We start from the raw sequence: 27,032 nt of genomic DNA on the forward strand, positions 1-27,032 counted from the left end.
ATGGTCGCTTCGCAACCTCTCGGGTCTCCGGACAGAGTATTCCACTTGATTCTCTCACTCCAGACTCGGCACCAAGCACTTGCTCCTGTGGTCCCGCCCTGCGACGGGCGGGGGCGGGGACGGCCGGGAGCTGCCCTCTTCCAACATGGCGCCGTGGGAGGCGGGTCCGCTCTCCGGCTCCCGGGGTTCCGGCGCCGCGCGTTTTGGTTCCGGAGTAACAGTGCCCTCGCCGCTGCCTTCCCCCTCCTGCTGCGGTCTTCCCCCTCCTGCAGCTGCAGCTGCCGCTGCCGCCGCCGCCGCCGCCGCCGCCGCCGCCGCCGCCAAGACGCTGGCCTCGGATGGCCGCAGCTGAGTCGCGCGCCCCGCGCACTTTGGCTGAGGTGGGGCAGAGGACTCGTCTCCGGCCTTCCCGGGGACGGTCCGCTCGGCTTTATTTTGGTCCGGCGGCCCTGGGACTCCTTCCTAACAGCCCCGAACTGAGTCCCCCCAAGTCGGGGACCCTCCGCTCCTCTTAAGGAGGAGTGGACACCTGCCGCTGTATCTCCTTAAAACGGGGTCCTCTCTTTGCCGTCCTCTCACACCCACACAGACGGCAGAGAGCTTCACGATCCCTTTTGCCATCTTCTCCAACTCCAGAACCTTCTGACCTCCGCTAGTTCCTTCTGGCTTCTGCCCCTTATACCCCGTCCACTCTCAGCAGGAGACGTCCCTCAACCCCCTACAGCCTGGGCCTGGCTGCGAGCCTGCGGGCTGCTTCCGGACCACCTCCTCTCTTCAACCCTCTACCCCCTTCGTGCTCTGACCCACGGTCCTCCTGTCACCTCTTGGCGCCCCCCACGTCTAACCAGGGGGAAGGGGGCCCCCCTACCAGGATGTGAGCCCCTTTAACCTGTAATGCTGTGGCTGCTCCTTGGCCCCTTCCATGCCATGGAGAACCAAGTGCTGGTGATTCGCATCAAGATTCCCAATAGTGGAGCAGTGGACTGGACAGTGCACTCTGGGCCGCAGCTACTCTTCAGGGATGTGCTGGTGAGTGCTAATTTCAGTGTGTCGGTCCTAAAGAGTGGGGCGAGGCATTTGTGGGGTAGTCAGCACTGTGATCACTGAATCTTAGCCTGGTGGCCTGAGCTAGTGACCATTGCTGGCCTCCATGTGGGGGCGGTTTTATTGCTTCCACAAGCATTGATTAATTGCATGGACTGAAATCTGACAAGTGTTGAAGTCTGTGGGGAAGTAGAGATGAATCAGATTGGACCCCTGCCCTCAAGGAACTCAGCCTGGACTGGGATAAAATTTTTTACACAGAAGCAACCAACTGAGATACACAAAGCTGAATCTAGAAGAGAGTTTTGTGGAATGTCCCTGGCCGGATTCCAGGTCTTTCTACTGAGTTCTCTAAACTTGGTAACTAGTGGAAAAGAGAAAGAAGACAAGCCTAACCAATCACGTTTTAGCAAACTTAAAGTGTCCTAAGTTTTAAGATAGTATTTTATGTAAAGAAAGAAAGAGAGGTAAAACGAAGAAAAAATGCAGCCCATTAAACTATGACATGCCATACATTGTACAAAACCCAATTTCAGAGATGTTAAAATAGAGGTGTTATTTCAGAGATGTTAAAATGTACTTTTAAGACTCAGCGAAGCCTTACTTTCATAATATTCAAACTGTATTTCAAATAAAATGGAATGTTAGACTTGGCACTCAGCTTTCTTTATAGTCCAACTCTAACATTCATACATGACTACTGGAAAAACCGTAGCTTTGACTAGATGGACGTTTGTAGGCAAAGTGATGTCTCTGCTTTTTAATATTCTATCTAGGTTGGTCATAGCTTTTCTTCCAAGGAGCAAGCATCCTTTAATTTCATGGCTGCAGTCACCATCTGCAGTGATTTTGGAGCCCAAACGAATAAAGTCTGTCACTGTTTCCATTGTTTTCTCATCTGATTTCCATGAAGTGATGGGACCAGATGCCATGATCTTTGTTTTTTGAATGTTGAGTTTTAAGCCAACTTTTTCACCCTCCTCTTTCATCAAGAGGCTCTTTAGTTCTTCTTTGCTTTCTGTTGTAAGGGTGGTATCTTCTGCGTATCTGAGGTTATTGATATTTCTCCTGGCAATCTTGATTCTAGCTTCTGCTTCATCCATCCCAGCATTTCATATGATGTACTCTGCATATAAGTTAAATAAGCAGGGTGACAATATACAGCCTTGACATACTCCTTTCCCAATTTGAAATCAGCCTGTTATTCCACGTCCAGTTCTGACTGTTGATTCTTGACCTCTTCCTTGATGGTAAGGCCCAAGCTCCTTGGCATGGTCCTCTGGACCCGTCTTGATTGGCTCATGCCTGCCTGGCACCAGCTTCATCTCTCACTACACCCACATGAGCATCCTGTCCTCCAGATATATAGAATTAACCTTGAGTTCTCCAAGGTGCCCAGGCCATGTCTACTTGGCCTCTTTCTTTAGCTAGCCCGCTCCTACCTGTCCTTCAGAGTCGAGCTTCACTTTTCCTCTGTGCTGGTCTTGGTCACATGCCCCTCCTCTGTGTGCCCACAACTTTGTCCTGGCAAAGTACATGGGTTTTGTGCTAATTTTGTTGGTCCGCTCCGCTAGATGATAAAATTCTGAGGAGATGGACATCTTTGTTTCTGGTGCTACCTAGGACCCTGAAAGATTTGTTTATGAGGGAGCTTCAAAGAAGATGCACACCATTATGGTTTTGTGGACAGCACACTAGGTTTTGAATCAAGAACTTTGGATTTAACTATAACTAGGCAAGTCACTGTTCTTCTCCAAGCCTAAATTTTCTTGCTTGTAAATTAGGAGTAATGATACCTGCCTCAAAGACTTCTAAAGATTAACTGAGATTGTGTCTTTGATGAGAAAGACATGAGATTTCTTTGACTTTACTCATTTGAGACAGCAGAAGGTATTTTTTTAAGTAGAATGGCTGTTGTCGTTTAGTCACTCAGTGGTGTTCGACCCTTTGCGAACCCATGGACTGTAGTCCTCCAGGCTCCTCTGTCCATGGGATTTCCCAGGCAAGAATACCGGAGTGGGTTGGCCTGTCTTCTCCAAGGGATCATCCCGACCCAGGGATTTAACCCACATTTTCTCCTGCGCTGGCAGGCGGATTCTTTACCAGTGAGCCACCAGTAGAATGAGCCCAAGTAGAACGGTACAGTGTTTGAAACAGATTCTTGAGCCAGGCTGCCTGGGTTAAAATTGGAAGCCTTACCATACTCACTCGAGCAAGTGTCTTCTGTATCTCTGTTTCTTCATTGGTAAAAAGAAAACAAAATAGGGTTGGGGGATAAAAATAGTGCCAACCTCATAGAGTTCTGAGTTCTAGGGCAGTTGATACCTGTAAAGTACTTACAACAACCTAGAGCTTACTAAGTTCTAAGTGTTTTTGTAGCAATGGAAGAGACAGGGCCTGGGCATCTCTTATTTGTACATTGGCTCAAGGATGACTGGCCTAAAAGTAAGCCTTGCACAAACAGTTCCATGATTGAGAGCTGAATGCAAGGTGCCTTTACACGTGCTTACTCAGATAAGCTCAAGTGGAGCATATTATGTTGGGAAGGCCTGATGCAGGGCTTGTGACAGAGGGTGTTATGCGGTATATCAAGTTATTTGAACTGCAAGCTCAAATCTTGCAGGACCCCTGAGCTCTCTTTTCCAAGATTTCCTTCAGCAAGAAACCAATAGTCCACATCAGCATTTTTGGCTGGGAACCTTAAAGTTTTAAGCCAAATGAAACCTTCACTGTTCCCCTTCATCTGATGTAACTGTCCTCAACATCATTTTTCAAATGAGGACTCATGAAACCCAGATGAGGAAAATGATAAAGCCACACGGCTAGTTTGTGCAGAACCAGACATGGAAGCCAGAAGCAGTTTGTAGTGACTGAGTCAGCTGGAGCTGAGGGTGTTTTGGACTCGGAGTCGGTAGTTGAGGGTACCACTCATAGCTCTACCGAAAGGCTGGGACTCCTTGGGCAAGTCACGGGGCCTCTCTGGTGGCTGTGTCCTCCGTCTGAAATAGGGACTGGCTGCCGTGTGAAACAGGCCCAGCTGGTCCTCTCAGGCAGAGGCATGTGGGTTATCCGTTTTTCAGCTTTCTGTGTTTCATGTCGTTTTTGGTGACACAGTCCCCAGTTTGGGGAAAATTGTGTAGGAGGTCGGGATTAGTGAGTGGTAGGAGAGAACGTTCCCCCTTTCCTCTGAATCCTCTCTCCCAAGTTCCAGCCCACATTTCCTCCTATCTGTGAAGTGTCTGTCATAACTGAGCCTGTGATTTCTCCTGCCTTCTAACTTAACTATTTGCAAGTTTATGTCTCTTGTTTGGCCGTTTTATCATACTCTGTGTGCTTGGTTGCTCAGTCGTGTCCGGCTCTTTGCGACCCCGTGGACTGTAGCCTGCTAAGCTCCTCTGTCCATGGGATTTCCCAGGCCAGAATGAAAGTAGGTTGCCATTTCCTTCTCCAGGGGCTCTTTCCTGACCCAGGGGTTGAACCCGCATCTCCTGCATTGCAGGCAGATTCTTTACAAGCTGAGCCATCGGGGAACTGTAGTGCTCTGAATTGTTAGTTTTTTAGCTTTGTCTCTATTTTTGTGACAGATTATAATCTTCCTGACGTCAAGGAGTAAGTCTTATTCTTCTGTTACCTACAGATTTTTGTTGTCTTTGTGCTCCTGGCATGTTGTGGATGCTCCCTTATATTTTTGGTTTGCCATTGGTTTGACTGAAGGGAAGAAGAAGAAAAGGATCAAGAAATGATCACCATCCCATGTGTAAACCCATGTGCTCTTTTGAAACATTGTTTAGGTTGGGTAAAATGTTGAGAATAAGGGTCATTTTGAAATTAATCACTTAAAATACAACTGGAAAATATGCATAAAGTTGGATGTGCCTGCTTAGAAAAGACCAGGAGATAGTGTTTTATTTTCCAACTTTTTACCCCTTTGTCATCACGATAGCTCCACATTATTTGCCTTAACAGGACAAGGTGGCTGGTTATGCTCATGTGATTCTCATGATTCCCTCACGATTCTTGCTTTTTCTGTCTCTGTTTCTCCATGTTAGATGTAAAGTTTGTGTGGCTCCTTGTTTATGTTGATGGGCTAAGGAGGCCATTGCTGCCCAGCAGTGTGTTCAAATAGTTGTTAGAAATTTGTCATTTGATGGGGATCTGCTATTCATAAGTAGGAAGGATCCTAAGTTAGTTTGCTAATTCTGTAGGGTTCACACCTTGAGACTGGTTGTCTGAAAGTAAGCAGCCACGACCTAGACTTGGAGAGCTGGGAAGGTGGAGGGTGTTCGCCCTTCTCTCCCCTCTTTTAAACCGATACTGGCTCGTGTCGTCCTCGGTAAATGCGTAGAAGGATTAAGTGAACAGAGATCATCCTCCATTAATTGCTGGGTGCTGAAATTTAGGGTTTTGTTATGAGCTAAGATTTGTAACGTTCCAGTCATCAGTGACTGTTTTATTTATTTAACAGACACTAATACTGAGCTTAACATGTGCTAGACACTGTTGGAAGCGCTTTATAAATATTAACTTATGAGTCCTACAAGGCAGGTACAAGTATGACCTCATCTTACACAGAAGGGAGTGGAGGCCCAGAGAGATCCAGTCACGCAGGGCCTGAACAGCAGAGCCAAGGTCCAGGCCTAGCAGTTTGGCTGTCCTCCACACTCTCAGGCTTTGCGCCGGTTGCCTGTGTATTCCATATGAACTCAGCAGTTTTCATTTACCTGTCAATAGATACTTTCTACCTACAAATATCTAGAAAGAATTTTTTCTTCAATATTAAAATCTTTTACAGATACTTCCTCAAAAAATTGTTTCATTTGCTAAGACTAAAGGAAAAAAAAATCTCTTTTGGCTCTAATGAGTGAGGACTGCCTCAGATAGTTCCTTTTGATCAATTTCATATGCACAGATTGACTTAAAGCACACAAACACACACAGAATAGAGGCAAGGCTATTATGCAGATTGCCACTGCAGCAAAAGCTTCTAAAGAACTGCCTTTAGAAGGAAGTTGCAGCCACCACACTGCTAAGTGCCCTGCTTGGAAGGGCTGTGGGCGCCCTGCTGAGAAATACTGCAAGCAGCTTTGTCAGCTGGCGCCTGGTGCCAGTTGTGGCACGGCCCGGGAGGGACGTTGCGGCAGAGCTCCCCGAGAGCAATGGAGTGTGTAGACCGTGTGGGTTGGACTGGACATCATGGAGGGTCACTTTTCCCAGAGCTGTTTCTCAAAGGTGTTCTGTACCCTTTTAAATACACTGTCTCTGTAGACTATTTTTCAAGTGTTTTTAACTTTACAGGTTCATTTAAACATTGATACCAAGTTATACGCACTTCTTTTGTAGGCTAGATTAACTACATAATAGATTAACTCTGTTTTGATGTCATTAAATATGTTTCTCAGTTGCACAGAGTAGAGGTTGATAATTCTTTGTATTAAATGTAGTATTATAGATTTACATCATCATGATGGAAACTTATTTTTTGAACTCCTCCCATTATGAGTGCAAGGCATGGTATTATTAGTTACATATCAACAACTACATTTGTTGAAGATCTATGGTGTATTAGGTTAGTTCATGTTTATTACATTATTTTATACTTTTTACGTTACCTCCATAAGCATTGGGCTTCCCAAGTGGTTCAGTGGTAAAGAATCTGCCTGCCGTGCGGGAGGTGCAGGAGACATTGGTTCGATCTGTGGGTCAGGAAGATCCCCTGGAGGAAGAAATGGCAACCCACTCCAGTATTCTTGCCTAGAAAATCCCATGAACAGAAGAGCCTGATGGGCTGTAGTTCATGGGGTTGTAAAGAGTAGGATATGACTTAGTGACTGAGCATGTACCAATAGCATTATAGATCCATATTGGAGGATAATCAAATTCAGGCTCAGAGAGGATGAGTAATTTGTTCCCGGTCACACAGCTTGTTTAGTGCAGAGCTGAGATTCAGATCCAGGCCAGTCTGACTCCTGAAACCTCTTTTTCTACTAACAGTACATTAGCTTCCCATAGAAGAAACCTATTTTTTTTTTGGAAAATGCACAACAGTGTACTTGTCTATGCTACTGAATCCAGGGTAAAAACTTACATTATTAATACAGAGTGGGAAGGATGTTTTAATGGTCCTCTCCCCTAGAAAAGATTTAAACTCTAAAATAGAGATTTAAACTCTGGACCTAGATTGCTGGGCTAAGTGTGATTATGTGCTAATGTTTTTATAGTTTATGCCAACATTTCAAAAATCTTTTCCAGGTTCACATATTTCCTCTAGGATTTGCCACATGTTGGCAGTAAAGAAGATGGCTAATTGTGTTTCTTTATTCTTTCTTTGTTTAGGATGTGATAGGCCAGGTTCTGCCTGAAGCAACAACCACAGCATTTGAATGTAAGTCTGGGTTATATACTTTGACTGTTTCTGCAGTAATTTTTCAAAGGGTTTATGGGTTGCGTTACTTTAGAAACTGACAAAAACAGATTATTTATGATCATCATATGGTACATTTAAATATTTATAAATTAATGCAAGTTTAATGATGATACTGAACCAAGTAATATTTTCTTATTTAATCATATCTTGGGTGTACATATTTCTGTAATATAGCTTTAATTACCAACATGACCTTTATCTGCTCTTGCTCCTCACTGTAATAATATTGTAGGACAAAATGAAACGTGTAAACTACCTGTAGGCCGATGATTATTGATGAAAAGATTTTAATCCTTTGCTACCTTAAAACAGCAACAGAGTAGAGCAATTAAGTGAATGTTGCGTGGAATAATTCTGCTTTAATGGGTCTTCGCAAGGCTTTTGGATGGGGACAACAACACTTCAGGTCTTGAGTCATTCCCCCCACCCCCACCCCCACCCCCGCCCCGCACCAAACCAATTGGCTTGGGGCCTGGGGTGGGGGCAGGGTGTACTAGAAAACTGGTTTGACATAAGCCAGGGGGATGTGAAGGGCTAAGTAGGATGAGAGTTTAGTCAGTAGCACAGGGCCTCTGGTGTTGGGAAGGATAAAGAAAGGTTTGTAACTGTGGCCCCAACTTTTATTGAAGATGTGGTCTGCTTTTCCCTGTGGAAAAATGTACAGTTTCTCCACGATTGTATCTTTTTTGTTTTTTAAGCAGATGGTTAATGACAGAGAGTACAAGGTCCTCTCTTTTATTTATGTTCTCTTGGAGACAAATTTGACAATATTTAAAATATAGAATGTTCAAAACCTTTGTCTGGACAGATCCACTTTTAGGAAACTGTCCAACAGAAATACCTACACATGTGTTGAATGCCCTTCAAACAAAGTGTACATTGTGGAGTTTTTTTTTTTTTTTTTTCTTTAATTTTGGCTGCTTGTAAGGCTTGTGGGATCTCAGCTCCCTGACCAGGGATTGAACTTGGGCCACAGCAGTGAAAGCATCAAACCCTAACCATTATGCCACAGGGAATTCCCTGTAATTATTTTTAAAAGCAAAAAATTTAGAGGTAAGCTAAATGCCCAGAATAATTAACTAAGAATTTTAAACATTGACATGGAAATATATTTGGGATATACTGTTAATAGGTAAAATATGTATGGTATGATCCCATTTTGATTAAATATAGTATGATCCCATATTTATTCCCTACTTCCACCTCCCAACTTCGTGTACATATTGAGACAAAGATCTGAAGAGGTGCCCTCTGCAGTGCTTTCCAGTCATTTCTTCTGAAAAGCAGACTTGGGGCTGTAGTAGGGGAAGAATTGACTGAATGAATATACTTCCTGCTTTATCTCTCTCTCTATTGCTATTTCAGTATTCTCTATTGAATATTTTTCAACAATCACTTCATGGTTTTAAAAGCTACTTGAGTAGAACTAAAATAATTAATAAAGAAGAGTATTGTATTAACCACACTGAACTTCATATACTACTGAAAAATAGTATGTATATCTGAAATACATGTTAGTGTTGCAAGCTCTTCAGACGTCTTGCGGTAACTACTTGGGGGTGCCAAGGATTTTATGGGTGGTCTGGTAATTAACATTTGGGGTACTTAACTGCTGCTAGATGCTGTGTTAAGAGTGTTCCATTGGTTATCTCATTTAATTTAACCTTCACAAGACCCCCATGAAGTACTTTGAAGGACTGTTATTTGCTCTGTGCTACTTGAGGACATCTCCTCTAAGTAACTTAAGTCTCACAGCTAGTAGGTGATAAAGTGGAATTTCTCATGTGTATATTCTCAGCCACTGTCGAGACTTGTTCTCAGAGCTGTCATAATTTTTGATGTTGTGCATTCTGATTGTTTATAGGTGAGGCAAAAAAGAATCTTATCTTGCTTTTTCTACTTCTGCCTTTCTGTATCCCTCCAAGTGGCTTGATGAACCTGTGCCTTTTTGGCTTTCAGAGTCAGGGTTCACAGTAGTAATGCTGATTATTTTACCTATCATTTATTGAATGCATGTCAGGAAGCAACAATTAGAACTGGGCATGGAACAACAGACTGGTTCCAAATAGGAAAAGGAGTATGTCAAGGCTGTATACTGTCACCCTGCTTATTTAACTTATATGCAGAGTACATCATGAGAAATGCTGGGCTGGAAGAAGCACAAGCTGGAATCAAGACTGCCGGGAGAAATATCAATAACCTCAGATATGCAGATGATACCACCCTTATGGCAGAAAGCGAAGAACTAAAGAGCCTCTTGATGAAAGTGAGAGTGAAAAAGTTGGCTTAAAGCTCAACATTCAGAAAACTAAGATCATGGCATCTGGTCCCATCACTTCATGGCAACAGATGGGGAAACAGTGGAAATAGTGGCAGACTTTATTTTGGGGGGCTCCAAAATCACTGCAGATGGTGACTGCAGCCATGAAATTAAAAGATGCTTACTCCTTGGAAGGAAAGTTATGACCAACCTAGACAGAATATTAAAAAGCAGAGACATTACTTTGCCAACAAACATCTGTCTAGTCAAGGCTAGGGTTTTTCCAGTAGTCATGTATGGATGTGAGAGTTGGACTATAAAGTAAGCTGAGCACCAAAGAATTGATGCTTTTGAACTGTGGTGTTGGAGAAGACTCTTGAGAGTCCCTTGGACTGCAAGGAGATCCAACCAGTCCTGAGTATTCATTGGAAAGACTGATGTTGAAGCTGAAACTCCAGTACTTTGGCCACCTGATGCGAAGAGCTGACTCATTTGAAAAGACCCTGATGCTGGGAAAGACTGAGGGCGGGAGAAGAAGGGGACGACAAAGGATAAGATGGTTGGATGGCATCACCGACTCAATGGGCATGAGTTTGGGTAAATTCCGGGATTGGTGATGGTTAGGGAGGCCAGGTGTGCTGCAGTCCTTGGGGTCGCAAAGAGTCGGACACGACTGAGCTACTGAATTGAACTGAACTAATTGATGGGCTGCTGTGTGCCAGTGTTCTTGATGATGTACCTGGATTGTTGCTAATCTTTGCAATAATTGTGTAAGGTAGGAAAATTACACTTGTGAGGAAACTGAAACTCAGAGACATAAAGAAATTGTTGAAAGTGATCAGCTAGGAAGTGGTAGAGTCCATATGTAAATACAGTTCTGTTTTGAGCGTGAAACTTGCAGCCTTTTTAACCAAGCACGTTGAAAGCCTGTGAAGGGTGTTAAGTGTGGTTTATGAGTGTGATGGAACAGTAAGTTCCATCTTGAATAAGTAAAACTTTGATCAAAGAAATATTTTTGGTAATATATATAACACTGAAAAGTATACTTAACACTAACAGAAGAAATGTTTAAATTTCTAGGTTTAACTTCTTAGAGTCTTTACTTTCCTCCCCCGCCCCACAACAAGGGCAGTGGCGCTATACCCATCAGCTTCTGGACCAGTTTTAGGTGGCAAGAATAGGAACAAATGGACACAGAGACAAAGTAATGATAGTTCTTCATTTTATTGTGTTCAGATTGTTGTGAACTTTCCACTATAGACTTAAAATCCTATGCGAGCTTCTTTCATTAGTGTTCTAGGGTGACCTTATTTTCTGTAACAAAAATCCATACTAATGAATGAAATTTATGTGCAAAAAATACTGATAGTTGGAAAGATGTAGTTTATATGCTAATTTGCTGAAATGTTAGAGCTCTTTCAGTAGTTTATGGTATGATGGAACAAATCTTAAATAAACAAAACTTTAAGATATTTATGGTAATATATATTATTATATATATTTAATATATATATTAAAATAATATATATTATTTATGGTAATATATATATATGGCTGCTAAGTGTGGTGGTTTAGTTACTCACTTGTGTCTAACTCTTTGGGACCCCATGGGCTGTAGTCTGGCAGGCTCCTTTGTCCACGGGACTTACCAGGCGAGAATACTGGAATGGGTTGCCAGTTCCTTCTCCAGGGGATCTTCCTGACACAGGGATCAAACCTAGGTCTCCTGCATTGCAGGCGGATTCTTTACCAACTGAGCCACCAGGGAAGCCCTGCAAAGTATACCCAACACTAACCTATACAAAAGAGGTGGTATTATATTTAATGATATAATTGACAAGAGAAAGGACAATGTCAAATTTACCTGTTCTGTATAAATGTAGAGAAAAAGAGTAAGTGGAAAAGAGGGGAAGGGTTAAGGTTCTCTTACCGGAAGTTCAGTTCTGAGAAATGCCATCTTGCTGGTGAAACCCCCAGTCCCCACCGGTGTGGCTCATCCCTCTGGGCACGTCACTGGAGCAGGTGACCTGTTGGGCCTGCCCTCCAGTTGGCTGTGTGCCTGTTTCCCATCCTCCCTAGATTTTGATGGCTTGGTGACAGGGGCCACGTTTCATTTCACTCTGGCTCTCTTCTTAGTACAGTGGGCCCTGTATACCCACAGGTTCCACATCTGCCACTTGTATGACACCATTTTATGTACGTTCATAAAATGTACTTTATGGACTTGACGGTCCACCGATCTCGGTCTCCTGTTCGTGATGGAGCGGGAGGGATGTGGTTCTGGAACTAATACCCTGTGCATACTGAGCAACAAGTATACTTTGTGCCTCATAGAAACACTTTGTTGAGTAAGATGGAATGTTACATATGTCCATATTCAGAAGAGAATTGTAAAATGCATGTAACCTAAAGTTAAGTAAAAAATTTGCTTTTTGGGGGGGATTATTTGTACAGTTATTCAGCCATGGGATATAACTAGTTGGTGGTGGACAATTCAGGATCCAAAATCAAATTCCCACACTTGTCCTGAGAGTGCAGAGGGTCTGTAAGTGGTTATATTCTTTCTGATTTCTGTTCCTGGGGATAGCGTTTCCAAGGGGATTTAGAAGTGAATGAGGGGAAGGAGTCCCATTCGGGCCAGACTTAACCTTTTGGACTAATGACCTCAAACCTCTTTTTCTTTTTACCACTTTTAGGTGAAAGTACTACTTTTCAATATATAGTGTCTAGTTTTTTGTTGTTTTTAAGTTAAGAAGATGATCTTAAAAAAATTTCAGTCAGTATCAAAATAAAGCAAAAAGTCCCCAGCCCCAATTCCCTAGTTAATAGTTTCTTCTGTATCCTTCCAGATATTTCCTCATACATAATATATACAATATTGCAGCTAGTTGCCCCTGCCATTACTTAATAGTATATATTGGGTCTCTTTCTAATGTAAGTGTATATAAATCAGCTTCATTCTTTTGGATACTCTTATGGCTAATTTAACCTGTTGGTGGACCAGTTTTAAGTTTAAGACGTTATCAGTTTTTTTTAGTAGCATTAGAAAAGAAAAATGCTGCAGTCAACAACAGCATTGTCTCTTATGACTTTCCACGGTGTAGAAATGGATTTGGAACTACTGAAACAAAGAGTACCGTATTTTATGTTTTAATAGCTATTTCCACGTTGTTCTTTACAAGGTAGAGCCGATTTGCACTCCCACCAGCAGTGTTCAAGAATGCCCATTTCTCTCTACCCTCACCAAATCAACTTTTTAGTTGATGTCAATTTGATATGTGAAAAAGATTATTATATTATAATTTTATTTTGTATTTCTTCAATTATAAATGAGCTTGAGCATCTTTTCATTTATATTTTGGTCATCTGTATTTAATTTCTGTGAACTATTTATCACCTTTGCCCATTTTTCTATTTAGGTTATTTGTGTTTTTCTAGTTGACTGAAGAGCTTTCCAATATTAAGAAAATTGGTCCTTTGTCTTAGATGTTATATTTTTGTTTAGTTTATTGCATTCATTTCAGCTTGTTTTGGTCTTTTTTTTCCTCTCTCTTTTTTTTTCCCATGGAGAAATTTAAAATTTTTGCGTGGTCTGGTTTGTCATATTTTGACTTCTGGATTTATGTCATGCTTCGAAAGGTCTTCCACATTCCAAGATGTTGGAGAAACATTAATTCAGATTCTTTTTTCTTTCTACTTTAATGAGGTTAAATACACACTTTTAGATATGTACGTAAATATGTATGTTTGTATATGTATTCATGTGGGTTCTTTTTCTTTAATAAAACAACATGTATTTTATTACAAAGGCAGAGGATTTTAAAAAAAATTTTTGTACCATTTTCAGTTTATTTTGGTGCAAGGAGTCAGGCGGAGATCCAACTTGATTTTTCAAGAAGACAGACAGTTGATTCCATGCTGGTTATTGAATAATTTGTCTTTCCCCAGATATGAGAACACTTCTGAGATGAAGCTAAATTCCATAACCATAAAACATCTTGTATGTTTGCGTGTGTGGGCCCTATGTATGCTATAGGAGCTTGACATTCATATAGGTCCAAAGAGCCCTGCTGATTTTCACAGTGTCATTAACAGATTAATGAGTACACCAACACATGAGGTGAGAAAAGTCAACTGTGCCTGCTAAGGAGTTTCCTGTGCATATCGTTACATGTGTTCCTCTCCCTGGGTTTTCTCTAGACAAGTTACTAGTATAAAATTACAGTTGGGCTGGTGTTGCTGGATAGTAAAAATCTTACTGTTGACTTGATAGATGCATTTTAAGTCTATATAGACAAATGCTGACTTCAGTTCAGCTCAGTTCAGTTCAGTCGCTCAGTCGTGTCTGACTCTTTGCGACCCCATGAATTGCAGCACGCCAGGCCTTCCTGTCCATCACCAACTCCCGGAGATTGCTCAAACTCACATCCATCGAGTCGGTGATGCCATCCAGCCATCTCATCCTCTGTCGTCCCCTTCTCCTCCTGCCCCCAATCCCTCCCAGCATCAGTCTTTTCCAATGAGTCAACTCTTCTCATTGGAATGAGAATGCTGACTTATACCTATAAATACCGTAAGGTCCCACTTTTCTGGGATACTCTGACATCATATATTCTGATCTATAGCCCTCATATGGGTATCTTCACACTGCTTAAGCCAGGTGTCTGAGTTTTGGTTTGGAAAATACGACTTTAGGATAAATCTTTGTTTTGTTTTTCTTTAACTGTGACTATTTTATACTCACTCTTCATTGAATAGAATCCTTTTCAGTTGTTTTATGAATTTCTGGGAAAAATGAAGCATTATTTTCTTACACTGTACCATATCTAAAAGCTAACTGTTTGCTTGTAAGTAAAACTGGGTAGGTTAATGAAAAATTGTAATTTCATATTAGACATACACTGAGTCTAAAAATTAACATGTAGGCTATATACAATGGAATATTTGTTGTCTTTGTTGAGTCACTAAGTTGTGTCCAACTCTTTTGCAACCCCATGGACTATAGCCCACCAGACTCCTCTATCCTGGATTTCCCAGGCAAGAATACTAGAGTGGGTTGCCATTTCCTTCGCCAGGAGATTCTTCCTGACCCTGGGATCAAACTCATGTCTCTTGCATTGGCAGGCAGATTCTTTACCACTGAGCCACCAAAGAAGCCCACAGTGGAATATTACTTAGCCATAAAAAGGAGCAAAATAATGCCATTTGCAACAACATGGATAGATGTAGAGATTGTCATACTGAGTGAAGTAAGTCAGACACAGAAAGACAAATATATACTATCACTTACGTGTGGAATCTAAAAAAGGGGGATGCAAATGAGCTTATTTACAAAACAGAAGTAGAGTCACAGATGTAGAAAACAAATTTATGGTTATCAGGAGCAAAGGTGGGTGGTGAGAGGGATAAACTGGAAGATTGAGATTGACATATATACACTACTATATATAAAATAGGTAACTAATAAGAATCCACTGTATAGCACAGAGAACTCTACTCCATACTCTGTAGTGGCCTATATGGGAGAAGAATCTAAAAAAGGAGTGGGTATGTATATATGTATAACTGATCACTTTGCTGTGTACCTGTAACTAACACAACATTGTAAATCAACTATACTCCGATTAAAAAAAGAAAAAGAAACCCAGGGGAAAAGACTATCCTGGATGTGTCCTAGAGATGCCTTTTAGTGATCCATCAAAATATCTAATAAATGTTTTAAATGGTCCCCATTGCTGGTGGAAAAAAATTAACATTTAAGAGCTAATTATGTATTCTTAGAATTTGGAAGGGTATAAAGGGGGCTTTAATTTATTGAAATTTTATTTTGAAATATCACTGATGCAAAAAGTCCAAAACATTTTTAGTCTTATGAGAGTAGTTGTTAGTGGTAGTAGGTAGTTAGTAGTAGTAGTAGTAGTAAGTATTGGTAGTCTGGCTGTTTTACTTGAGAATTTAGAAGTTTAAGTCCTTTTCCCAAGCACCAGGTTAGTTCCTTAAGGGCAGTAGATAGTGATGCTTGTTTTTCAGGTTTTTTTTTTTTTTTTGGCTGCACCCCATGGCTTGCAGGACTTTAGTTCCCATCCGGGAATTGAACTTGTGCCCCCTACAGTGAAAGCACAGAGTATTAATCACTGGACCGCCAGGGAAGTTCCAGTACCACTCACTTTTGAGTCACTAGAAACCCAGCGTAGCACCTGGCACATGGTAAACTCTCAATTTGTGCTTCTGGAATGTATGAATGGTTGAAGGAGTGAAGTAGTAAGGACACGCCTTCTGTCTCTCACCCATCAGCAAATCCTTTTGGCTGTATCTTTAAAATATATCCAGCATGTAATGACTGGTTTAGGCCACCGTCACCTCTTACCTGGACTAGGACTGTGGCCCCCTGACTTGTCTCCTGTTTCTGCTTTGCCTCCACATAGCCTCTTCCTCAGACTGTAGCCAAAGTGATCCTTTTAGAAGTTAAGTGAGATCACTGCACTCAAGACCCTCCAGGGTTTCTTTCTCACTCAGGAGTGAAAGCCAAGTCGTGCAAGGCCCTGCCCTTTCTCATCTGCCCCCAGCTCTACACAGTCATTACTCCTGTGAACTCGTCTCTCTCTCCTTCATCTTGTTCTCAGTCTGTTCCAGCTACTCTGGCTTTCTTTTAGTCTCTCAGGCATGTCAGGTATTCTTCTGCTTCTCTGCCTGAAGCGTTCTTTCCCCAGATATCTGTACGGTTCATCCCCTCATCCCTTTCAAGTCTTTCTCAAGTAGGGTATAACCTCCGTGAGGGCAGGCGTTTTCCTTTTTCCACTGTTATTATCCCCAGTGTCCAGAACATTACCTGTGACAAATAGTGGGCACTTAGATATTTTATTTGAAAAGAAAGAGGAAGCGAAGAAGGATTCAGGAGGTGGGAGGCATGGAGCTAAATTAAAACTCATGGATTTGAAGATTTAGCCTTAGAAACTATGGCCTCCAGTCCTGTCCAGATCTTAGACCCTGAGAAGGGTTCTAAACTTGGCAGGTCTTCTGATCACTTCCTGTTGATGTCTTTTTTAACCTCTACAACTCTGTTTTCATTTCTTTCCTCTTGCCCTAGAAAAATGCCTTTGCTGTAGTTCTAATGGACCCTCTTACCCGGCACTGAAGCAATATGACACATGACAAATAAACCACAGTATTGTCTTAAGTTTCTGTGTGGCTCTTGGCAGAAGCTAAATTATTTCTCTCGAAAGCTGACTTGAGCCCTGCCACTGCAGTGGGTGTAGTGTGCCTGAGAGCTCCCCAGAATCTGCTGTTTGTCTGCTGTTTACTCGGCGGGAACTCTGCTTGCCGTTCTGACCGCCCCTCACCTGAGGCTGCCTCTCCTCCACTGGGCCTTTATGTTCCTCCTCTTGGTTTCTCTTTTGGATTGCATGTTGCTTCGAAGGAAATCGCTACCAACATATGGCCTGTTATGATTCTCTTTTCCCAAACTCTGCCATTTTGTATATTTGTGACACACTGCAGATTTTGTGAAGATTGCTTCATAATATTTGTTTACCATCTGCTGCACTCTATTTGGTATCTTGCTAGGATTTTTTTCCTCCATTTTAAGTGACATTAACAGAATCCAGCCAGTACATAGACTTTCTGGTTCTACTTTTGCTTCCCTAATGTGCTGGAAAATCATATTACTATGCTCCAGGCAACTAGAGAAGGCTGGAATTCTCATTGTGAACCAGTGTATCAGAGCGCTTCCCTGCCCCCCTTCTTGGTCATATCTAGTAATGCTTTTTTGGTCAGATGGCAAAGAACCTCCATGTGTAAGGCAAAAAGAGTTCAAATTATTTTTTTCTACTTCTCTTAGTGCATTGGCTTCCTAGTGTTCTTCAGTGTATTTATACCTTTGACACTTTCTGCCATTTTAGTAAGTTTTTTATGATTTATGTTTCCAGCTAGTGTACATTTATAGCTAATCTAGTTTGATAGGCCCAGCCAGAGTCTTTGATAGATGGACTATGTATATCCTACTTTTTATTCAGAAAAGTATTTTAAGTTATTGTCATACTAAATTGCTTGGTATGTAGATCTACTTTCTTATCCTTTATTAACTTGTCATTACTCTCAATTCATTGTCTACTTAAAATTTTTTTTCCAGCTTTATTGAGATATAATTGACAGATAATGTTGTGAAACTTTAGGGTGTATAATATGCTGATTTGATCATTATATAGTGCAAAATGATTACCACTGTAGTGTAGCTAACATGTTCATCCTGATACATAATTAGCGTTTCTTTTTTGTGGTCAGAACATTTAAGATCTGTTAGCAGTGTTCAAGTATGTAATAAAATATTGTTAGCAATAATCACCGTACTGTACATTGGGTCCTCACACTTTGTTAGTCTTACAACTGTAAGTATATACCCTTTGACAAGTATCTCCCTGTTTCCCTGCTCTACAACCCCTGGTAACTCTGAATTTCAGTTGTTTAGATTCCACATATAAGTGATATCATACAGTATTTGTCTTTCTCTAACTTATTTCACTTAGCATAATGCCCTCAGGGTTCATCCATGTTGTCAGAAATGGAAGAACACCCATCTTTTTTCATGGCTGAGTAATATTCATGTTTTTGTATCTGTGTCTGTGTGTCTGTCTGTGTGTGTGTGTGTGTACGTATGTGTACACATCTTCTTTATCCATTGATCCATTGATGGATACTTGAGTTGTTTACAGTTCAGTTCAGTCGCTTAGTTGTGTCCGACTCTGCGACACCATGAATTGCAGCACGCCAGGCCTCCCTGTCCATCACCAACTCCTGGAGTTCACTCAGACTTATGTCCATTGAGTCAGTAATGCCATCCAACCATCTCATCTTTGTTGTCCCCTTCTCCTCCTGCCCTCAATCTTTCTCAGCATCATGGTCTTTTCAGCTGAGTCAGCTCTTTGCATCAGGTGGTCAAAGTATTGGAGTTTCAGCTTCAACATCAGTCCTTCCAATGAACACCCAGGACTGATCTCCTTTAGGATGGACTGGTTGGATCTCCTTGCAGTCCAAGGGACTCTCAAGAGTCTTCTCCAACACCACAGTTCTAAAAGCATCAATTCTTCGGCGCTCAACTTTATAGTCCAACTCTCACATGCATACGTGACTACTGGAAAAACCATAGCCTTAACTAGGTGGACCTATGTTGGGAAAGTAATGTCTCTGCTTTTTAATATGCTGTCTAGGTTGGTCATAACTTTCCTTCCAAGGAGTAAGCGTCTTTTAATTTCATGGCTACAATCATCATCTGCAGTGATTTTGGAGCCCCTAAAAATAAAGTCAGCCACTGTTTCCACTGTTTCCCCATCTATTTGCCATGAAGTGATGGGACCGGATGCCATGATCTTACTTTTCTGAATGTTGAGCTTTAAGCCAACTTTTTCACTCTTATCTTTCACTTTCATCAAGAGACTCTTTAGTTCCTCTTCACTTTCTGCCATAAGGGTGGTGTCATCTGCATGTCTGAGGTTATTGCTATTTCTCCCGGCAGTCTTGATTTCAGCTTATGCTTCTTCCAGTCCAGCATTTCTCATGATGTACTCTGCATAGAAGTTAAATAAGCAGGGTGACAATATACAGCCTTGATGTACTCGTTTTCCTATTTGGAACCAGTCTGTTGTTCCATGTCCAGTTCTAACTGTTGCTTCCTGACTTGCATACAGGTTTCTCAAGAAGCAGGTCAGGTGGTCTGCTATTCCTATCTCTTTCAGAATTGTCCATAGTTTATTGTGATCCACACAGTCAAAGGCTTTGGCATAGTCAATAAAGCAGAAATAGATGTTTTTCTGAAACTCTCTTGCTTTTTTGATGATCTAGCAGATGTTGGCAATTTAATCTCTGGTTCCTCTGCCTTTTTTAAAACCCAAGAAAAAGAAATGCAAAAAGGCAAAATGGCTGTCTGAGGAGGCCTTACAAATAGCTGTCAAAAGAAGAGAAGTGAAAAGCAAAGGAGGAAAGGAAAGATACAAGCATCTGAATGCAGAGTTCTGAAGAATAGCAAGGAGAGATAAGAAGGCCTTCCTTAGCGATCAATGCAAAGAAATAGAGGAAACAATAGAATGGGAAAGACTAGAGATCTCTTCAAGAAAATTAGATACACCAAAGGAACATTTCATGCAAAGATGGGCTCGATAAAGGACAGAAATGGTATGGACCTAACAGAAGCAGAAAATGTTAAGAAGAGATGGCAAGAGTACACAGAAGAACTATACAAAAAAGATCTTAATAACCCAGGTAATCACGATGGTGTGATCACTGACCTAGAGCCAGACATCCTGGAATGTGAAGTCAAGTGGGCCTTAGGAAGCATCACTGCAAACAAAGCTAGTGGAGGTGATGGAATTCCAGTTGAGCTATTTCAAATCCTAAGATGATGCTGTGAAAGTGCTGCACTCAATATGCCAGCAAATTTGGAAAACTCAGCAGGGGCCCAGGAGTGGAAAAGGTCAGTTTTCATTCCAGTCCCAAAGAAGGGCAATGCCAAAGAATGCTCAAATACAATGAGTACAGATATTTCCGTAAACTTCTGATTTCAGTTCCTTTGGATACAGACCCAGCAGTACAATTGCTGGATCATGTATTAGTTGTAATTTTAATTCTTTGAGGAACCACATCCTCTTTCCCACAGTGGTTGTTTCAGTTTACGTTCCTTCCTACCTACAGTACACGAGGGTTCTCTTTTCTCCGCGTTCTCACCAACACTTGTTCTCACTCGTCTTTTTAATGATAGTGTAACAAGTGTCAGGGGATGCCTCATCTCGGTTTTGATTTGCATATCCCTGATGGTTAGAGATGTGGAGCACCTTTCTGTGTACCCATTGGCCCTTCGTGTATCTTTCTCGAAATTGCTTGTCTTTAGAGAGAAGTGTATTCTCATTTTAAATTTCAAAGCCAGTGATCTGCTCTTGGGTTGCCGACATGGCTTGGATTTTGCCTTTGGGCCAGAATCATTTGTCTTCTCTTAGTGCAATTTCTTTTTCAACTCAGTCTCCTTTCTGACAAGAACAAGGAGTCTTCATTAAAACTACTAATTGCAATTATTAAAGACTGAAGCAGACCGTCCTTCAAAGAGCAATCTGTAAGGGAAAGTAGTTCCTACATAAAATGAAGCTTCTCATTAATCCATGAGAACTACTAGTCACTATGTCTTATAAACCTGATTCTGTCCTCAGGCTTTATTAGAATGCCTCTTTCAAGTTCCCTTGTCTCCTTATGAGACAGCACTTCAGGTTTGCATCGAAGTTGCTCTGGCGTTTTGTCTTAAGTTTTTTCTGTCCACTTAAAGCGGAGTGCCCTTTAGTGTTTCATCGCTGCTTTCTATGGAACTGCTAAGTAAGAGATTATTCTGGTAACTGACTTCCCTCACAGTTACCAGATTATTTATGGTAACTGAAATAATCCTTCAGTGATTTCATAGAATTTTAGAATTATACAATCTTTGGTTTTCAGTAGCCTTAAAGGTTCAAGCCCAAGCTTGAGAGCTTAGAGAATTATTTTTGTTGTTATTGTTACTGATTTAAAGAGACTGTGATTGAAACAATTTTTTTCTGAAATCTGTGCCTTCTCTTTAAAAATTATAAAAAGATTCTTCACCTGTTTTATTAAACTCCAAGTACTTCTTCATTCCATGTGGACAGTACCTTATTGAGGTCTAGTGTGTATTGGGATTTGAAGATCATCTGTCCCTTTGTAGCCACCATCTCTACAGCTAGCTGTGGTGTAGCAATGAGGTTTACATAAAGCTACTTTGTTCAGACTGAAAATTTTACCAAGTTCAGGACTTCATCAAGAGCAAATCATTTTAGTCCACATCCAAACTGAGAATTTAACTTGCTTTTAAAACAAAAAATGTAAAGTGCTTTCATATGTGGTGATATGTAACATTATATTCCTTTATACAGTGTCTGTTTTTTTCTCCTTTGTTTCCTGCATTTATGTGACAGCTTTTTGACTTAACCTTGAAAATACTAGTTTCTGGAACCTACATAGAAACTATCTCTGTTTCCAAAATTAGAACAGCATTTTTCTCCCAGTTTGACTCTAGCCTATAGCTTAAAGAAAGAAAGAGAGGGAAGGAAAATGCTGGATTTCTGTGTAGTTCTTTATATACATAACCTCCGTAGGAATATGCCTTCTTTGTTACTGAAGGTGACCACTGTGTGCCGTTTATACTTAAGAGAGGCAGCTCTTGGTAGGTAATACCAGTGGTGATTGTTGCAGCTCCTAGCTATGTGAATATTCAGTGTGACTTGATGATACTGATTTACATCCAGTTGGGGAACTCTGCAGGAGTGAACCTGTATCTAGGATCCAGAACAGTTACTCTGGAGGGAAAACCCCAGTGAGAGCTGTTGGCCTGGTCACTGAACAGGACAAATTCAGATGCTGCTTTCCCTCGTACTGTCAGATTGCTGTTGGCTGTGAGGGAGAAAAAGAAGGTAGCATTGTGCTCTGAAATAGACTAAGTAGGAGAGAAAACAGTCTCCCTCTTAGGGTTCCCGTGGCCTGGTCACCAAACAGTGGGCTATCTTAAAAAAAGCAGCTAGACAGGAGGGAGGGCCTGCTCAGGTGTGGTGGGCTAAGATCCAGGTGCTAAACTGAACTCCCCCTATATTTTCAGTAAGAGTTCTCAGAGCATGTCATGCTAGCTTATTCTCTTTATGATGAGAGATTTGTCTTTTTCTCCAGGCTTGGGATCAGGGTCTCTGCCTCTGATCGAATCAGCAATTAGATGCCCAAGAGTGACCAAAATAAATAAATAAATAAATCCTAGCTCGGTTTCAGAAATGCACACCAGTGGAGGCACCCGTTTGAGAGCCAGCCTGTCCCTTCCACGCTGTCCCCATGGGAGGCTGTGTACGGCTTCCATCAGTGTTGCCCTTGCTCAAAATGTTTTTGGCATTTTTCAATCAACTGTACATTTAGAGTCTACTAAGTATGCCGTTTTCCTGTTGACAGATCTTTATCCTCAGAAGGATGAAATAGCTAGCTAAATATTTAGAAATAACCAGAAGTCATTCTGCCTGGCAGATAGTATGGATGAATGAGTGATCAGATGTGGACAGTTTCGTTAGGGACTAAAAACAAGATCTGGTATTTTTGCTTGACTTATCTTCAGGTTCAGAAAGCAGTTTTGGAGACATATTTCACGACTGTTTTAATAAAGGGAAGGATCAGTGAGGTCATTGCACTGTTCTGGATGTGGCTCCTTTGATGATCCACTTACTCAGATTTACCCATTCTGAATGTTCAGTATTTTGTGAAGTCTTATTATCCTCTAGTTTTAAGAGAGTTTAAATGATTTCACAGTAGTGCAAATCACCATTTGAAGCTTTCTGTGGTCATAAAGTACTCAGTATAAGTGAAACAGTTGAGAAAACGAGAGATCAAGTGGGTTATGAGGAGAACTGTATTAGAGTTGCTTTGTAAGTTAACCTTACACTGGGCTCTCAGTTCTGTAAAAAAGGGAATGATAATAATCAAGTCATATTGTCCACATCATAGAATCGTTATGAGGCTTTTAAGGGTGTATGGAGCATAAATCACAGTGCCTTGTGTTATAGTAGTGTTCAGTAAATGATAGCCATTTTTATTATGCTATTAGGACATGACAGATTGCCGGGAGAGAAGAAGAATGGAGAAATAGAGGGATAGGGTGCCGTGCGGGAAAGCAAAAAGTACTCATAGTTGAATAAGACTGGCTTTTCTTCAGTTTTTCAAGTTTTTCAAGCCAAACCTGTTCATACTCCAGTTGTATGTACTTTATTTTTAAAATATTTATTTACTTATTTGGCTGTTCCATGCAACGTGTGTGATTTCAGTTCCCCGACCAGGGATTGAACCCATGCTCCCTGCAGTGGAAGCCCAGAGTCTTAACCACTAGACTGCCAGGGAAATCCCTGTATTTACTTTAACTTAGGTTCCTGTCATAAATGACATGAGCAATATTTTAATTTTCAGCTGTCCCTAAAATTTATAGTTCTTTATTGAGATTCTGTTGTATTCTGAATGAAAAAACCAAACCAGCAAACTAATAACGTCAACATCTGCAACATACAGTGTTGAGGGTGTGGACATCAAGTTTGTATAAACCAATTGTATTATGTTTCCAGCTGACATGGTTTTCGTATATTAAAAAAATCTTACCACTTACATTATGTTGCTTTTTAAACAGATGAAGATGAAGATGGTGATCGAATTACAGTGAGAAGTGATGAAGAAATGAAGGCAATGCTGTCATATGTAAGTCTACTACTAATGAGGACTTTTCTTAAAATCTTGTTGTAATTGAGGATGCAGTTTCTTGATGTAGTGAAGATATGAAAGTAAATCACAGTTGCTCTTAACATTTTTCTATACAATATGTAAAATTTTTAAAGATCTCCTTACGTGAAAGTTAAGGGCATTCTTTTCAAAAGACACTTACTGATCATATCATGAACATTAAGAATAATGCATCTTAATGACTTTTGCATTAGGTATGGTGCAGACTAAATGGACTATCAATTTCCTGTATTTTTTATGCAGTACTTAAAGTAACGGCTCATTAAAAATGAACCCCTGGGCTCTAAAAAATTTTTCAAAATCCACTTTCAACTGGAGATCCCTTTCACCCCTTCCAAACAGACTAGTTATAATGTAGCTGCTGGCTTAATGTGGATACATGACTTACAGATGTACTCTCAGTGATTTTATATACTAACCACCCCACCCTAAAAGGAACTGCAGGGTTACTTACTGAATCTAAGTGATTTGAATATATCCCCAAATGACTTTTCTTTTGTGTTTCAAATTTCAGTGAAAATTTGCATTAACATTTGTCTCAGGGCCAAGGTAGATAGACAAGAAAAAAGGATACATTTCTAAAACTTTAATACTAAGCTTGAATAATTTAGCTACTCTGGAGAGAAGTAGCTTCCCTGAACCCTGGTTTGTTCTTTTCTCTTATTTCATTTTTTCTTAATTCATTTTGTTTTTTCTGAGCTTGCAGTCTGTGTACAAAACCTTCTCTAGTGGTCTGGTGAAGAGAGCATTAGACTGGAAGTCAGGAGACCACTGCCCTTCTCTGGCTTCCTGGCCTTAGGCAAAACATTTAACCTTTCTGTGCAGTAGTTGCCTCATCTGTCAATTGTGGATAATAATACTTGTCCTTTCTTCTGCACAGGGTCATTGTAATGGTCAAATGGGATAATAGATGTGAAACCCTTTGAAAAGTTAAAAATTCTATACAAATGCAAAGTGGTATTATGGTAGAAATGATGGAACTGGCGCCCTGGCTTTTCAGTGAGTCTCTAATCTTAGCAAATGATTAGGTTGTAGGTTTTTAACCAGGATATTGTTTCATTGTAATGAAAACTGTAAAATATCTGTATGGGTTTCCACCAATAGTTTTAATTTAGGGTAGGAGGAAAGAGAACAAGAAGGATGGCATGGTTAACAGACCATGCATTCAGACTAGCACAGAGTAAAAAAGTCAATTTCCCATTGACTTCACATTAACTTATTTGAGAGTCTTTGTGCCCTGAGAATTTAGAGCAGGGCTCATCAGTACCTTGAAAGGCAGAGTAGGATTGTCTGCTGAAAGGTCTAGCACTAGTATTGATAGATCAACTACCTCTCCTGAGAATGTGACATGCTTATTCTTAGAAAACACACACACACAGATGGGTTCCAGTTTTTTCACATGGATCCACTGCAGAGAGAACACTGCTGACATCCATGTACTTTCATTATGTCTCTGACATGACCTCACACAAAATCGTGCTTTCAAAAATGTACTTTTGGGAAGATCTAGCAAACTGCTCTTTGAGAAGTGTTACTACATGTGATCCTAGTGGTAGTCATAATTATTTCCACTGCTAAGTGCCCATTTTACACTAGATGCTTAAGGTATTTAGTTTCCTTTAGCTTTCATCATCACTCTGTAAAGTAGATAGTATCATCCCTACCTTTCAGATGAGGAAGCTATGCTTAAGAGACATTCCCAAGGTCTTACAGCTATATGAGTATGAATATGGACTATACATTCAGCTTCTCCTTGTGCCAAGGCCCGTGCTCCTTTGCTGTTTCATACTGCTGCTCTCCCACCCACCTTCTTGCACATTAGTACTGGGAGCTTTCTATGTGTTAAAAAATGAGCTTTTTTTTTTTTTAATTTTGAAAATTAAAAAAAAAAGTTTAAAAAATTGTACAAAACAGAGTACATTTTGTAAGATCTTATTGGCTTTATATAATGATTCATGAATTGGGCAACATCCCATCCAGCAGATAGAAAGGCACTCTAAAGACGTGGCAGGAGACAGGACAAGGAAGTCACTTTAGCCAAGAGCTGATGGTTTCAGGCAAGGTCACCTTCCTCTGGGGGACAGCAGGGGTCTGTCAGGTGGATGACGTCCCTAGCAATGACCAGGAAATTCCAGACTGACTGGTTAAAGTTATATTCCTCAGAGAGTTTTATGTAAAACTCACTACATTTTTCTTATGTTCGTTCATTTGCTGTGGATGGTGAAAACTTTTTTCTGTAAACTGGCAGTGGTTCATAGAATGGGGTCTAGATGATCAGGTCTGAGTTTTCTCTTTAATTCACTTGATATTCATAGATAAGAACCTGAGGCCCCAAGATAGAGCTCCACTCCCCAGATTGTGAATGTTGGAGCAGATTATTTTAAAATGAAAATGAAAATAACCCTGAGAGAGATAACAGGTTTTAAGTTATTTAAAGCCTAACTGGATTTCCTTTTGCTCTTATCTGTTGAGGCAGCCTCTACCATCAGATACTCTTTGTTTATGTAGAGTCAGGCTCTGAATAAACAATTAAATAGTAAAGAGTAGAGGAAGCTCTGTCTCAGAAAGCACAAACAGGTTTGGTTGGCTGCCATTTTGATCTGTTTTGGTTTTTATGGTTGAAATTCCTTTGGGTTACAGTTTTGCCATAAAGAGAACGATTTGGACTTAACCTCACAATAGATTTTGGTTGATAGTCTTCAGTTGCCAACCTGGTATTAAAAACCTGTATTGGCCTTTTATTTTTTAAGTTCGGTTTGGCTCTGAAAAATTTTGATTCCAAGGACTTGGGACCACATATTTACTGTTAAAAAAAAAAAAAAAAAAAAGCTATGCTTTTCATGTGGAATTCAATAAATTTGCAGTCACTTTAGTATTTCTTTAAAAACCATATGGGGAAAGCAAAACTAGACATGTTTTTGCCATAAATCCTTTAATCATTCTTTTAAAAAAAAACTACGGTGTCTGAGTTGAAACTTGCAGAATCCCCCCCCCCCCCCCTTG

General features: G+C 40.7%; 1 protein-coding gene across 13 annotated transcripts in view; it reads left to right on the forward strand.

The window, feature by feature from the left end:
• Positions 1 to 206: 206 nt before the first annotated feature.
• Positions 207 to 27,032, forward strand: part of MAP2K5 (mitogen-activated protein kinase kinase 5) — a 268,500-nt gene continuing 241,674 nt past the window's right edge. For 2 of the 13 annotated variants that reach the window (XM_070796966.1, XM_070796965.1), the window contains exons 1-3: positions 215 to 1,029; positions 7,378 to 7,426; positions 23,920 to 23,987. In XM_070796966.1, the coding sequence (XP_070653067.1) occupies positions 895 to 1,029; positions 7,378 to 7,426; positions 23,920 to 23,987 (252 nt within the window). In that variant the 5' untranslated portion in view covers positions 215 to 894. Of the gene's footprint in view, positions 1,030 to 7,377; positions 7,427 to 23,919; positions 23,988 to 27,032 lie in introns of all 13 variants that reach the window. The other 11 variants (XM_070796953.1, XM_070796958.1, XM_070796959.1 and 8 more) reach the window with 11 other exon arrangements.

The sequence above is a fragment of the Bos indicus genome, chromosome 10 (genome assembly GCF_029378745.1).
Source record: "Bos indicus isolate NIAB-ARS_2022 breed Sahiwal x Tharparkar chromosome 10, NIAB-ARS_B.indTharparkar_mat_pri_1.0, whole genome shotgun sequence".
Classification (NCBI taxonomy): domain Eukaryota; kingdom Metazoa; phylum Chordata; class Mammalia; order Artiodactyla; family Bovidae; genus Bos; species Bos indicus.